This window comes from Monodon monoceros, unplaced genomic scaffold, assembly GCF_005190385.1.
Source record: "Monodon monoceros isolate NGI ecotype Baffin Bay Population unplaced genomic scaffold, NGI_Narwhal_1 Super_Scaffold_7, whole genome shotgun sequence".
NCBI lineage: Eukaryota > Metazoa > Chordata > Mammalia > Artiodactyla > Monodontidae > Monodon > Monodon monoceros.
Window position 1 is genome coordinate 11,048,209 of NW_021703784.1, and position 15,017 is coordinate 11,063,225.

The window sequence follows — 15,017 nt, forward strand, 5'->3', positions numbered from 1 at the left end:
GCAAGTGAATACAGTGAATTCATCAACAAGCCATGGCCTGCAAGCCCTTGGAGGGCAGGAACTGTGTCTTATTCATCTGATTCTCCAGTGTCTAACCTAATTCCTGAGCAGTAGTAGGGACTCAGCTACCACCTGTAGAAAGAAGATCAACGAATGGGATATTTCACAAATGGTTCCACTTAGAGTTTAGCTAAGCTAGCCCATGGTATTGCTGCCTCAGCATCCATTTTATTTAGACAAATAGGCTAAGGAGGCCTTAAATTGACATTAGCCCCCAAGCAAGCCCTGGATCACAGCCCAAGGAGTCACAAGCAAATGCAAATCCCTAACATGACTTCCCCAAGGGCCCTTGTGATAAAGTCTCCCCACCTCCCAGGGCCTTCTCCCTCGTGCTCCTTAGGTAAGATTCCCAAGAAGTTTACCAAAACCCCCCTTTTTTGGTGTGAATTGGCCAAACCAGCCCTAGCCCAGGAACTCCACAGCACTCCGCCCAGAAATCCTAAAAAAGGCGTGTGCCCCAGGTCCCGCTGCTCCCTGCCTGCACCCTGCCTTGACCTCCTGCGTGGCCCCTTGAGGTACGTGTATACCGCCTTCAGAACCTGGGAGTAATAAACTTCTCTATTTCACTTTCCCTGGTGGGCTTCTGCTGACTCTGGCACTCTCTCTGCTCTACTGAACAAATGTTATTCTAACAAAGTCATAACTCATAGATCCTTTTTTGTGTGTTTTGTTCAGCACTTCCTTAATTTCTTTTTTCTTTTTTTGAATTGAAGTATAGTTAATTTACAACGTTGTTTTAGTTTCAGGTGCACTGCGAAGTGATTTGGTTTATATATATATATATATATATATATATATATATATATATATATATATTCTTTTTCAGATTCTTTTCCACTGTATATTGAGCATAGTTCCCTGTGCCATACAGTAGGTCCTTGTTGTTTATCTATTTTATATCTAGTAGTGTGTATCTGTTAATCCCAACCTCCTAATTTACCCCTCCCCCCAATTTCCCTTTGGTAACTATATGTTTGTTTTCTATGTCTGTGAGTCTATTTCTGTTCTGTAAATAAGTTTGTTTGTATCACTTTTCTAGATTCCACATATAAGTGATAGCATATGATATGTGTCTTTCTCTTTCTGACTTACTTCACTTAGTAAGCACTTCCTTACACTCTGGCACTACCAGATGCTCCAGGCTTATCTTACAGATCTCCTGCCCCAGGCCTGGATTTGGCCATTTCTTCAAAGAGCCCTGTGTCCTCCTATTGAAGAAGGCATTAGAAACCTAAATCTGAATGATAAAGTTTTTCTGGGCCTTCTCAGTTGACAAAGCAGAAAAAATATGCGTGTGTACTAACCTGTGCACATACACAGATCTAGAAATATTTTACGTGTAACCATCTACACGCACATTAAGATAAACATGAGGTCATGTTAACATCTCCAAATGTAAACATGGTTCTGATGGCAACTGCAAATGAAAAGGTCACAAAACCTGGGGAGCAGAGATCACGGGAATCAGCACAGTCACCCAATGTCAACTACTGTGAAGGGGGAAGAGCTAGGGAACTCTCTATGACCCAAGGGTTTTGGTACATTTCCTTAAAATGAACCCACAATACTTCTGACGAGTCTCATACGTTAACAATGATGATCTCCTAAGTACCAAATACTGGGAAATACCTAGAGACGGAAGGTAGAGGTAGAAAGAGGGCAATGGTGGGCAGAAAAACATTATGTGTGGTGATCGTTTTGTAATTATAGAAATATCAAATCACTATGTCATACACCCGCAACTAACATGGTGTTGTAGGTCAATTACACTTCAATTTTAAAAAAATCGTTTTAAGACATTGAAAACAAACGTATGATTACCAAAGAGGAGAGGGGGAGAGGGATAAATTAGGAATTTGGGATTAACAGATACACACTACAATATATAAAATAAATAAACAATAAGGACCTACTGCACAGCACAGGGAACTATATTCAATATCTTGTAATAACCTATAATGGAAAAGAATCTGAAAAAGAATACATATATATATGTGTATAACTGAATCACTTTGCTGTACACCTAAAGCAATGTAAATCAACTATACTTCAATAAAAAGAATTGTATTGAAAAAAAAAAAGTGACATAGTAAGAACAACTCAGCCAGGACCATAAAACCTAGCCACATAGGAAGCACAAGTACTTTAGTTTCCACGCTCCTGAGCATCCTGGGAAACTCTGAAAATCCCACATAAGGTCCTGTCCCTGCCATAAAAATAAGCTGTAGCACTTACATCCTTCTGGGGTCCTCAGGGTCACGAAGTCATTGGTGCTGTGCACCTTGCTCAGACACTGGACCTGGACTTTGACCTGATATGTGGTGTCTGGCTTCAAGACTTTCAATATTGTGTTCGTTTTATTGCTGTGGGTTTCCAGAGTCTTCCATATGCTCTCTCCAACCACCCTGGCCAAGAGAACAAAGATAGCATCACATCAAAGACGCATGGGGTGGCTGAGATGTCTGAATACGTCAACAAAGAGCTGCTCTGTGCGCACACAGAGTTTATGGAACATCCAGTGGCAATAGAAACATCATTTTCTCCCACGGCAAAGATGGGACCAACCTGTAGTAGACGTTATACACACAAGAAGCAGAGGGCATTTTCTTGGGCCGCATCCAGGTCAAAGTTACATCCCCAGAGAAGTCAGCTGTCCACTGAAGATTCTGTATTTTGTATACATTTAATTCCTCTAGAGAGAGCAAGGAGAAAAAAGAGAAATTGGTATCTTAGAAATCTTGGATTTCAAAGGACCCAACAGGTTCCTTGGTTTCAGGCAGACCTACTGTGATGTGGTCAGGCCACCACCATTATCTTAAGACACCCAGAAAAAAAAGAGTTCAGACCTTCCTATATAACCTTTCCCAAGGTCTCCTAAATTTCCAAGCATGGCATTTCTCCTTGCATTTCACCTCCTTGTCTGCACTGATTTAAGCCTGATTCTCAACAGAGAATGCTACAAATCCAAAGGCAATGTCATGGCAGGATCCATTACTGCTACAGACTGAAATGTTTGTGTCCCCCAGAATCCATATGCTGAAACCTCATCCCCCATGTGATGGTATTAGGGGGTGGGGCCCTTGGGAGATGATTAGGTCATAAGGATGGAGTCCTTGAAAATGAGATTAGTGTCCTTGTAAAAGAGGGCCGAGAGAGCTCCCTCACACCTTCCACCATGGGAGGACACAGAAAAGACAGGCTGTCTGTGGACCAGGAAGTGGGACCTCACCAGACCACCAAATCTGCTGGTGCTTCATTCTCAGTCTTTCTAGCCTCCAGAACTGTGAGAAATGAGTTTCTGTTGCTTCTAAGCCACTCAGTCGGTGGTACTGTTATAGCAGCCCCCAAATGATTGCTAAATGCATGCCAGACACAAGGATGGAGTTCACCCCACCACAAAGCCTGATGCTCTGTGGGAGCAATGATGCCTCAACACGAGGGATGTCCTTCCAAAGCCAATCTAATATACTCCAATATGAAATAAAAATTTAAAAAACTCCTATGAAAGATCAAGTTAAATTGTTTCATTTGTATAACAGAATTATGATTTGCTTAATTACAGTAGTACATTCTAAGACACCACCTAATTTTTCATAAGTAGTGCCTTTTGATTAAAATTATCATTATTTAAACTCAAAAAAACCCCATTCTAAGATGTAACTATTATATACAGGATGGATAAACAACAAGGTCCTACCGTACAGCACAGGGAACTATATTCAATCTCTTGTGATAAAGCATAATGGAAAAGATTATTTAAAAAATAAATAAATAAAAGGATCCAAGTACCAATACAAGGAATAAAGCAAAAGAAAACAGAACGAAACAAAAACACCCAATCTAAGACCAACATTTCCCTGAGAGGGGCGAGGTGAGCTGGAGGCTGCATCAGAGGCGGGACTGGGCCTCGCCTCACCTGCAGCTCCAACAGTGAGCAAGGATCTTCGCATTTTCAGACTGAGGAAGAGCTCAAGAGGGTTCAACCTCAGGGCCTAACCAGCAGGGCCGAGGGTGAGCCCGGGGTCCTGGGGGACCACACTCACCGCTGCAGGCGTGCTCGTCGCTCTCGTCCGAGCAGTCCAGGAAGCCGTCGCAGCGCTCGGAGAGCACGATGCAGGCCTCGCCGTCCTCGCACCGGAACTCCTGGCCTGTGCAGGTCAGGGTGCTGTGCGTGGCTGCAACACACGAGGGGCCACGGTCACCAAAGGTTTCTCGTGTTCGGGAAAAGGGAACTCATCAGCTTCTGCTTCAAAAGACCTTCGGGATTGGGGTGGCGGGGACCCCACGCTGGCTTGCTAATCCCTCTTCATTTGACATTGACCAGGGGAAGGTGCCTTCAGGAAGGGCCAGAGCTTTGGCGTCAAAGAAATCAGGGTTTACATCCTGCTCTGTATGAGCCTGAGCTAACTGTTTAATTCAGGCGCACCTCGTTTTATTGTGCTCAGCTTTATCATACTTTGCAGATAACTGCGTTTTTTAACACATTGAGGGGTTTGTGGCAGAGCCAGTGCCATTTTTCTAACTGCATTTGCTCACTTCATGTCTCTGTGCCACATTTTGGTAATTCTCACACTATTCCAAACTCTTTCATTATTACTGTATTTATTATGTTGCTCTGTGATGAGTGATCTTTGATGTTACAAACGCGTGGCAAAAAGATTACAACTCACTGAAGTTGCAGGTGATGGTTAGCATTTTTCAGCAATAAGCTATTTTAAAATTAAGGCATGTACGTTATTTTTTAAACATATGCTATTGCACGCTTAACAGTCTAAAATATAGTGTAAACATAAGGCTTTCATATGCACCAGGAAACCAAAAAATCCGTGTGACTCGCTCTGTCGCAGTGGTCTGGAACGGAACCCGCAAAACCTCCGAGGTCTGCCTGTAGTGCCTAAGTTCAGTTCCCCGGTATAAAACTGGGGTGACAACTCCATCCCTATTGTGTCTACAAGGACCCAGTGAGATCAAGCACCTGGAATACACCTGAGAGCAGGCATCCACAAGGTGCAGCTCTTCCTCTGCGGTACTTATTCCTAGTCATCTGCTCCTGTTGTCAGTCTGCGGTCCAGAATGACCCTCTGATTTCTGGTTTGAGTGAGACTAATAATAATGAGATGAATCACAATAGTAAGAGGCATGTCTATTGTATGTAGTCTTTTTAATTGTTTAGCTTTTCAAAGTATTTCCGCAGACAATGAAATAACGCAAGTAAAGAGCACTGATGGGTTAAGAGTTACACAACTCGTTGGCTAGAAACCATAATCTGATGTTCTCTCCAGTTTGGAAAGCAGATTTAAACTGCATGAGAGGCTCTAAAAAGGAAGCGATGACAATGTAACTGCAAATGATCCTAAAAAGAAGAAAGATGAGAATGGCTACAGAAACCGCATCTGCCACCCCAGGTAGGTCTGCACCGGGTCCTGGTTCAGGTACCTTGGGCCTTCATTATAGAGACTCACACCTGCCTGCTCGGCCCTGAACAGGGAGAGTTATATCAGAACCCGACCCCACCAGTAAAGAGGTTCTAAAGTTACTCTTGCTCCTCCGCATCAAATATGCCCATGTTCAAATCCCTGGAACATGTTAAAGTCACCTTATAAGGCGAAAGGGACTCTGCAGATGTGATTGAGGTAAAGACCTTGACATAGGACTTAAGCCTGGGTTACCCGGGCAGGTCCATCCAATCACACAGGCCCTTAAAAGCAGAGACCCCGGGCCTTCCCTGGTGGCGCAGTGGTTGAGAATCTGCCTGCCAATGCAGGGGACATGGGTTCGAGCCCCGGTCTGGGAGGATCCCACGTACCATGTAGCAACTGGGCCCATGAGCTGCAACTACTGAGCCTGCGCGTCTGGAGCCTGTGCCCCGCAACAAGAGAGGCTGCGATAGTGAGAGGCCCGAGCACCGCGATGAAGAGTGGCCCCCACTCGCCGCAACTAGAGAAAGTCCTCGCACGGAAACGAAGATCCAACACAGCCAAAAATAAATAAATAAATAAATAAATAAATAAAGCAGAGACCCTTTCCCAGCTGTGGTCAAAGAGGAAGATGTGAAGACCAAAGAAGGATCAGAGAGACAGAATGTTGCTGGCTTTGAAAATGGAGGAAGGAGGCCTCTAGAAGCTGAGAAAAGCAAGGAAACGGATTCTGCCCTGGAGCCTTCAGAGGACTCAGCCATGCCTTCATCTTGGTTTCAGCCAGTGAGACGTCTATCAGATTTCTGACCTACAGAACTGTAAGATAATAAATGTGTGTTATTTTAGGGCATTAAGTTTGTGGTAATTTATTACAGTGGCCATAGGAGACCAATACACACTTCAAATATTGTAATTTGCCCAGACCTTACATTGGGATTCTACCTCGGTTTCCTGAGTTCAAGCTGTAATTTCTCCACTGGGACTCTGAATCAGACTCCTCCTAGCTTATGCCCCCCACCCCATGGAAATATACACACAATGTTCCATACAATGACTCTACCCATACTAGAAGAAATCCAAACAGACCACTAAACCATGGTGATTATCCGACAGTAGAGAATCTACAACAGTGGTTCTTAATAGTCTTCTGGGGAACGTCTAAAACATACAGATTCCTAGGACCTGCCCCAAAGCTACTGAGGCAGAAACACGACACTGGGCGTGTGTCGTATTTACAAGCTCCACAGTGATTCAGCAGAATTGGCCAGCACTGAGGACTTCTGTTCTAGAACAAGGTGATCCTGTTTTCTATCTGAAGCACTGCATCCACTTCTGAAAACCACACTTTGAGATGTAGGTAGAGAAACTGGATAATGTTCTCACAAGAGCAACCAGGATGGTCAAGAGGAACAGGTAAAGGATCCTGGGAGCTTTTACTAGAGATGAAAAGATACAGGGTTTGGAAGTGGGAGGTGGGGGCAGAATACTATAACAGCTGTCCTCAACTGATGAATTTCCTTGTGAAAGAAGGATTAAGACTTCACTGAATGTCTCCAGGATGGAGGTACAGAATTTAGTTTTTTAAGAGAATCCTTGTATCATACAGTTCTGTCATTTGCTGAGCAAAAATTGGTTGGCCTGGGGGAGCTTGGATGGGGGGCTTGGTTACATATAAAACTACATTAGAACATCTAGAAAAGGTCTGAGAACTACTAGTGAACAGTCTCAGAAGCCCAAGATGGAATTCATCCATCCATCCATCCAGTGAACATTTACGGAGGTCCTACCATGAATCAGCTGCTATTCAGGATGTTAAGGATATAGTGATGTGTCAAACAGACAAAGGACCTACCCTCATAGAGTTTACCTTCTATTGAGAGAAACAGCAAATGAGTAAACAAACAAATACGTTACTTTAGATAGTGATAAGAGCTACAAAGAAACATAAAGGCAGTAATAGTAAGAGAGTGATGGGGACTTTATACGGGAGAGTCAGGGAAGGACTCCATGCTCAGAAGGGATTGTTTCGGAAAATACCAAGATCCCCATCACAGAATTACTCCACTTGGTAAGAATGTGGCGAAACATAATCAAAGAACAGCTGAACAGTAAAGCTGGAGGATGTTTGAGGTTTCTTTATGAAACATGTCTCAATATTTTATTTTATTTATTTATTTATTTATTTATTTATTTGCGGTACGCGAGCCTCTCACTGTTGTGGCCTCTCCCGTTGCGGTGCACAGGCTCCGGATGCGCAGGCTCAGCGGCCATGGCTCACGGGCCCAGCCGCTCCGCGGCATGTGGGATCTTCCCGGACCGGGGCACGAACCCATGTCCCCTGCATCCGCAGGCGGACTCTCAACCACTGCGCCACCAGGGAAGCCCATGTCTCAATATTTTAAAAGGGAGAACATAGTTTTTAGAAACTGGGAATAAGGCTGTCATTAATCTCCAAAAATTCTTAAACTGATTATTAAACAAATGATTAATGGGCACTTAGAACAGAATGTAGTGGCCTTCAGGGGCCAGCTTCTCTAAGAAGAGGCATGTCACACTAATCCCATTTCATTTGCTGACAGGGTTATCCGATTAATGGATTGAGGAAAATTGTAGATAGGGTACACCTTGATTTTAAGACCTTAACCAAGCAACATCCTTATGTATAAGGCAGATTTGAAACAGGCTAAAGAAACTTATTTAAAGAATACCCATTAATGAATTAATCCCACCCAGGAGGAAGGCCCTATTTCATTTCTTCTTTGTTAATTATGTTTAATGTTCTTCTTACTATACTTATTTGGCTCAGATGTTCCTATGGTAAGTGTTGGATCAATCTGCCCTGTTATTTTAATGTCCCAAAGGCCCACTTTGTTCACTCTTTTAATATAAGTGCAGGATTTTACACTAATTCCCATTTAATTTCTCTGTGTTATTTTGGAGTATTCCTCCCTACGAGAACTTTCAACATGGTTTGATGAAAAGATCACAATTTTGTACAAAAAAATACTGAATAAATGCCCTAGTCTGTTACTGACCCTCTTTGAAGCTTAACTTTCCTATCTCTAAAATGGAGATAATACCAGAATTATTATTATGAGAAACAAAGCAGAAGCACAAGACATCCTGCCTCTAGAAGTCTTCCCTGGGGGAGATGGCCCCGCTGATGACTCACGGCAGTTGGCCTCGTCCTGGCCGTCCTGGCAATCCTGAAGGCCATCACAGCGCCTCCAGATGGGGATACACTTCTTCGGTTGCCGGCACTCGAACTCAAATCGGTCACATCGCCCAAGCTGGGTGGGAGTGGAGGCAGCAGTGACATTTGCTAGAAGAAAAGATTTTTAAAATTCACTTTTTAGTACTGAGGGGCTGGCGAGCAACAGCGACCTATTGGGTGTGTTGGAGATATCGGTGCTTTAGAAATTACGATGGGGACCTGAACAGAAACGTGAGCTCTGGTGCAAGGCGGCAGGTTGACGAGACACAGGGATCTCATCCTTCTCTCTCTCAGGCCCAAACTTAGTTGAAGACTTTGAAGACAGAGGTGAGTAAATCTTGCAGAAAGTAGAAAAAGAAAAGATTAAAGAAAATTTTTTTAAAGTTTTAAAAATGTCAGTAGTCTAGATCAGGAGATTCAACATATTACTGACGAGAGTTCCAGGAAGAAAAAGAAAAGAGAGAAGAAAATACTAAGGGATATTTCAAGAAAATTTTCCAAAACTAAAATACGTAAATTTCCAGAATAAACGAGGACATCAGTGCCATCCACCACATTAGATAGAAAGAGACCCACAGCAAAGTACATCACTGTGAAATTTCAACACTGGTACCAAAAGGAAGATTCTACAAGCTTCCAGACAGTAAAAACAGATTACATATAAAAGATTCAAATCAAAATGGCTTTGGATTTTCCAAGAGCTGCTTTCTGAAGACAGAAATACGAATGTCTTCGAATTTCTGAAGGATATATATATATATATATATATATATATTTTTTTTTTTTTTACAGTCTAGAATTCCAAACTCAGCCCAATAACCAATCAGGTCTGAACACGGAAGAAAAACACTTTCAGACAAGCAAAGCCTCAAATATACCTCCCATGTACTCTTTCTCAGGAAATTTCTGGAAAATGTGCTCTACCAAAATGTGGGATTAAACTAAAAACCAAGAGGAAAGATCTGGGATATAGAAAAAAGGAGCTGCAGCGTGAGAGAAGTAAAGCAAGTCCTAAGGATGGAGAAGCAACCTCCCAGAAGATACCTGTGCCCCAGACAACCCGCACAAACCAGAGAAACTCAAGAGATAAACACCTTGAATGAAGGCCATCATCACCGTGTCCTCGGGCACAATATCATCATATTCAGCTGACAAAGCTACCAGAGGGTGTGCTCCAGCAAAACAAGGGAGTAAACCAAGAAAAAGCAAGACACAAGGTCCAGGAAAACGGGGAATCTAAATCAGGAGAAAGGCAAAGAGAATTCCAGGGAGGGCAGTGAAGCCCCAGGGTAAGGACAGGCAGCAGGCTGGGAGAACAGTCAGCCGAGATAGGAGAAGCCAAGCTCCTCTTAGAAGGGATATCTCCAAGGAAAACAATGGAGCTGAGAAATCACCTGATACGGTGACCTTGTGGAAAGTTACACCAAAAGGCTGCTGAAAGGGAGGAGGCACCAGCAAAAGATACAAAATAACCTGAGCCAACAAACACGAGAAAGCAATGATTAGCTTTGGGATACTGTGTGTAGTCCACAGTTGGATAACTGGATTTTCAAAGGGCCTCTCCAACCCCCAGAAGCACTCTGCTAAAACAAAGTGCCTGGAGAAGAGTGGGGGAAAAAAATGAGGCCAGAGGACTGGGCCGAGGCACATCATGGCGCTTACACCAGGACAGCAAGGGCACCATCAGGGGGGTCCAGGCTGGGAGAGGATATAATTACGTATTAGTATGTATTAGGCTTCTTGGAAGATAAATCGCAAAGGGGGAGACATGAGGCAGAGAACCCAGTTCAGAGGCTTATCCAGTGAAGAAATAAGATCTGAGAGCTAGATGCCAATTTAACGTTACATGGGCAACATACATAAAAAAAGAATTCAAAAAAGCTGAATGCAGCATCTAAACAGGAATCTGCTCACTGAATTAGTCCGAATTTGCTAGAGTTGGTTAACATCCTGCTCAGTTTCAGTAACCAACAGGCAATTTTGAGAGAGGGACAATCAAGTTACTACAGAGAGATGGGCCTTGGGGGAAAAGGGCAGAGACAGAAGGGTTTTTTTTTCATTTGTTTTAATCTGAGAAGCATTTACGGGGCACTGGCTATCTGCCTATTATTGTGGTAGGCAGAGTGGGAGATTCAGACTAAAACACGAGGTCTGGCACAATCGCTATGGAAAGGAAAGATTTATGCGCATGCAATGACCAAGAAGCAACATGTGGCTGTTCATAGTTCAGCGCCAAAAGGACAACAGGGCAGAGTTCAATGACACTGGAAAAGGGGTGGACATCAGCTACAGAACTCAATGAACGCTCTGTGGGGGTGGGTCTTGAGAAGGGGAATAAAACCCTACCTGCCTGAAAGAGGAGCCTCAATCTTTAGTCAACCTACCATTCACACGGGGAGCTCCCGGGCTCCAGGCAGAAGTCCTGATTCTATAATTTTATAAACACCCCAAGTGATTCCATTACAGGTGGGCTTCATGCTGTACTTTGAGAAATACTGGCAACACATTGAGGTCTCCTTTAACTACGAAACCTGTGTTCCTGTCTGCCCTGACCGACAGTGGGTTTCACAGAGAGGGAAAGTAGGGGGACGAGGTCGGGTCTGATAAGGGCAAAAACCCTACTGGAGGAATCTAGGCAGAGAAGAAGCAGGTGTGTCCAGGGTGGGTGAGGAGTGCAGCTTGCAGAAGTGAAAAGTAATGGCAAGCAAGGAAAGATCAGCTCAAACGGGGCCTTGAAAATAGGACTCTGGGGTTAGGGTCTATCTTCTGGACAAAAAGGGCAAGTGGAAACCAGTGATGATTTTAAACAGGGAAGAGATGGGATGAAAACAAGTCTTAAAGGAGGAAAATCAGACTACTGACCTATAAGTTTGCTGAAAAGAATTATGTAAACCATGGCAAGCAATGATCTATTATTTTATTATAACTGAGTTTGAAATGGAAAACTGTTTAGGAAAGGATACAATTCTGCCTGCAGTTAAGGGTGTGCCCTAGGCGGCGGTCTCACGGTTCACCAAGACCTCCAGCAATCCGGTCACTCTCAGACCTCCACAGCCTCTCTGTGTTCAGCCACTAGATGGCAGTGCTTACCCTTCTGTTAATAGGATGGCCGCCAACTCGCAAGCCAGAGACTCGGGTTCTGTACCCTGCACCGCCCCGAGAGTTTAATACACACAGACACCTCCCCTATAATTCCCATGATAACCTCCTGTGGAGAGGAAGCAAAGGAGACCCAACCACAGCCAAGGAGGAAAGCAGGGCGGCTGGCCTTTCCCTGCAGGAAGATCAGAGGGCAGTGATAGAAGATGACTTCTCAGTTCCCCAGGGTCTCCCTGCTCTGGAGGTGAGAAGGGGCCTGGCCACAGAGCAGAGTCCCAGAGGGCAGGATACTTCCCTCAGCCAGGCTGTGCCCAGGGTGTAGCCCCAGAGGTCCTCTCCTCAAAGCAGGTGCCACGGGCCAGGGCCGGGTGCAGTACTCACCAGGCGAGGGGCAGCCTTCCTCATCTGAGCCGTCTGCACAATCTCGGTACCCGTCACACACCCAGCTGTCCATCACGCAGGCCCCACTGCTGCAGCGGTAGTAATTGGGCAGACACGTAGAGGGCCCGGGAGTAGGGGAGGGAAGAATATGTGAATCTGAGGAAAACACCAAGCAAGGAAACCCAAAATGTTACAGGAAGCTTGATCTCAGACCCAAATGTGTCCCAAACCTAGTATGGATGTCCCAGATTTAGCTGCACCAGCCCAGGGAGGCCGGTGTCAGGCACGGTTCTGAACAGTGAAAAATCATTTATGATGGGGTGTCAGAACAGACTGTATTCTCTTCCCTTCTTTGGAGCGGATTCACCTTACCTATTTGATTTGATTTGGGCTAACATTTGGATGAGTTAGTTTTCACAGGGGCTCATGCAGGCTGGTGGAAGGACTCGGAATGCACAGGGTGGGTGGGAGAATTAATTCCTATGGAGGATAAACCCTGTTCTGCTTAACTTAACGCCAACCTTCCCGAGACCGGCTCCGGGACAAGAACACCAAGAAGGAAAGGGATGGGCACACCGCCCACACCAGTGCTCCCCTGGCGTGTATCACGTACACATAAATGTGTCATGGCCCATGCGTCACCCAGAGCGCTCGTTACAATGCAAACGCTGAGTCAGGAGGGAGGCCTCGGGTGGGGTCAGAGGCTGCCATTCTAACAAGGAGCTGTGGGTCTGCAGGCCACACTCGGGGTAGCCAGGCTCTAAAGTCCTCACTGTGCCCTGGAAAGCAAAACCCTCGGAACAGGAGAAATCAACCGGGCTGCTTTCACAGTGGGATGGGGAGAGAAAAGAACTCAGAGAGAGAGTTACCCCCCGCCCCCCCAAAAAAATCACTGCCTAAGCCAGGCACCAAAGAGACAGAGCTGGATTCTGTGTGAACAGGTGGGAGGACGCTGGCATGTCTCAGAGATGGGGCTGCCCCGGACCCTCACCTGCACAGTCCTTCTCATCAGACCAGTCCCCGCAGTCGTTCTCCCTGTCGCATTTCCACCTGTTGGGGATGCAGTGCCCATTCTCGCACGGGAACTGGAAGTAGCGGGAGCAGTTGGGGGCCTCCGTGGGGTTTTCTGGGGGGTGAACCGCATGGTCAGTCATCTGCCCTGCACGCTGTGAACACAGAGCTCCAAGGACACACAGGCTCCTCACCCAAGCCCCAAGGCAGCCCACAAGGCCCTCCCAGAGAAGGACAAGGCAGCTTCCTGGACGCATCGGGAGACAAGAGCATATCCACAAACAAAAGCCCACTTTCCTGGATTCCATCTCACATTCTCTGACGTATGCCTCTATGTCTTGCTAATGATACCTGAGTTTTAATTTTGACACTTCACCAAAGGAATGACCTAACTACTGATGACAACGTGATGGTGACAGTGATTTCTATTACGTTGTGGCATCTGTAACCTTTACAGGGGAGGGGGAAGCACATTCCAAAATATTTATCATAACTCTTCCATCATATTCCTTATATATAACGTGAACTTCCTAACTGGGGAAAGAAAACAGAATAAATACTCCCTGACCCCTGCTAGGGGGTAGGTTCTCACTTTAAGACTCAATTCCTTACACGTGGATTCAAGAACTGGCAGGAACTGTGGCTGAGGAAGGAGATGGCAAAGCCGGTGCTGGAATGGGCCGAGTGCCCCCTCCTTAACTTCAGGAGCCTTCAACCCGGAGAACAGGGAAGCAAGGAGGCAAACCCCAGGTCTCCTTACCACAGCTGGCTTCATCAGAGTCATCACCGCAGTCATCCATCCCGTCGCATTTCCAGATCAAACTGATGCACACTCCATTCTGACACTGGAAACTGAACTCATCACACACCTTGTGGAACTCAGGGCCTGGAGCTAGGGAAGGAACAAACACCCGAAAAGTCCAGATTGCTTCTACACCGAAGAGCCCAATATAACACTGCTGTTTGGAAACGAGAGGAAAGAACGAACGTCCTCCACCAAGAGACTGCACGGCTGAAGGATCCCTCGAAAGTGAGTCAGTGGAAGGCCTGGCCCCAGCAACTCAGAATGCAACTGTATTTGGAGATAAGGTCTTGAAAGGGGTCATTAAGTTAAAGTGAGGTCATGAGGGTAGAGCCCCAATCTAACAGGACTGGTGTCCTTATCAGAAGAGTAAATGAGGACACAGGCACAGCAGGAAGACCATGTGCAGACACAGGGAGAGGACGGCCATCCACAAGCCAAGGAGAGGGGCCTCAGAGGAAGCCAACCCTGCCGCCATCTTAACCCTGGATGTACAGCCTCCAGAACTGAGAGATCACCTTTCTGTTGTTGAAGGCCCCCAGTCTGTGGTCCTCTGTTTTGGCATCCCAAGCAGACTGACGCAAGTACCTATTATTGAGTTGGCCCAAAAGTTTGTTTGGGTTCGTCCGTGACATCGCGGGAAAACCCGAACGAACTTTTTGGCCAGCCCAATGTAATTCGTGCAGGGCAGTGTTGGGGAACAGGGCTGTAGCAGTGAACGAGACAAAGACCTGCTCTCATGCACACACACTCCAGCTGGGGGAGGCAGCCCACAAAGTAAGCGTACAGCGTGCAAAGTGGAAGTGAGTGCGGTGAAGACACTGCAGCAAGGCAAGGGGGCCACTCAGTGATGGGGGCGCAAGAAAGCCTGTGGGTGAAGTTGACACGTGGGCCAAGGTCTCGGTCATCCTCTGTCCTCCCGTTCATCTGTACAACTAACAACCAAGTTTCCGAAGCAACAAAGGTGAGCCTTCTCAGAAGAGGCAAGACTGGACCCTCAATCGAGACCTTGTAAACTAGATGGAGGCACATC

General features: G+C 45.7%; 1 protein-coding gene across 2 annotated transcripts in view; it reads right to left on the bottom strand.

Annotated features, from left to right (window-relative positions):
• The window catches only part of SORL1 (sortilin related receptor 1), a 158,041-nt gene that overhangs the window by 23,740 nt on the left and 119,284 nt on the right, over positions 1–15,017 (bottom strand). For both annotated transcript variants that reach the window (XM_029209073.1, XM_029209074.1), the window contains 7 exons: positions 13,943–14,074; positions 13,163–13,297; positions 12,172–12,327; positions 8,650–8,799; positions 4,104–4,235; positions 2,626–2,752; positions 2,296–2,465 (listed from right to left, as the gene is read on the bottom strand). In XM_029209073.1, the coding sequence (XP_029064906.1) occupies positions 2,296–2,465; positions 2,626–2,752; positions 4,104–4,235; positions 8,650–8,799; positions 12,172–12,327; positions 13,163–13,297; positions 13,943–14,074 (1,002 nt within the window). The remainder of the gene's footprint in view (positions 1–2,295; positions 2,466–2,625; positions 2,753–4,103; positions 4,236–8,649; positions 8,800–12,171; positions 12,328–13,162; positions 13,298–13,942; positions 14,075–15,017) is intronic.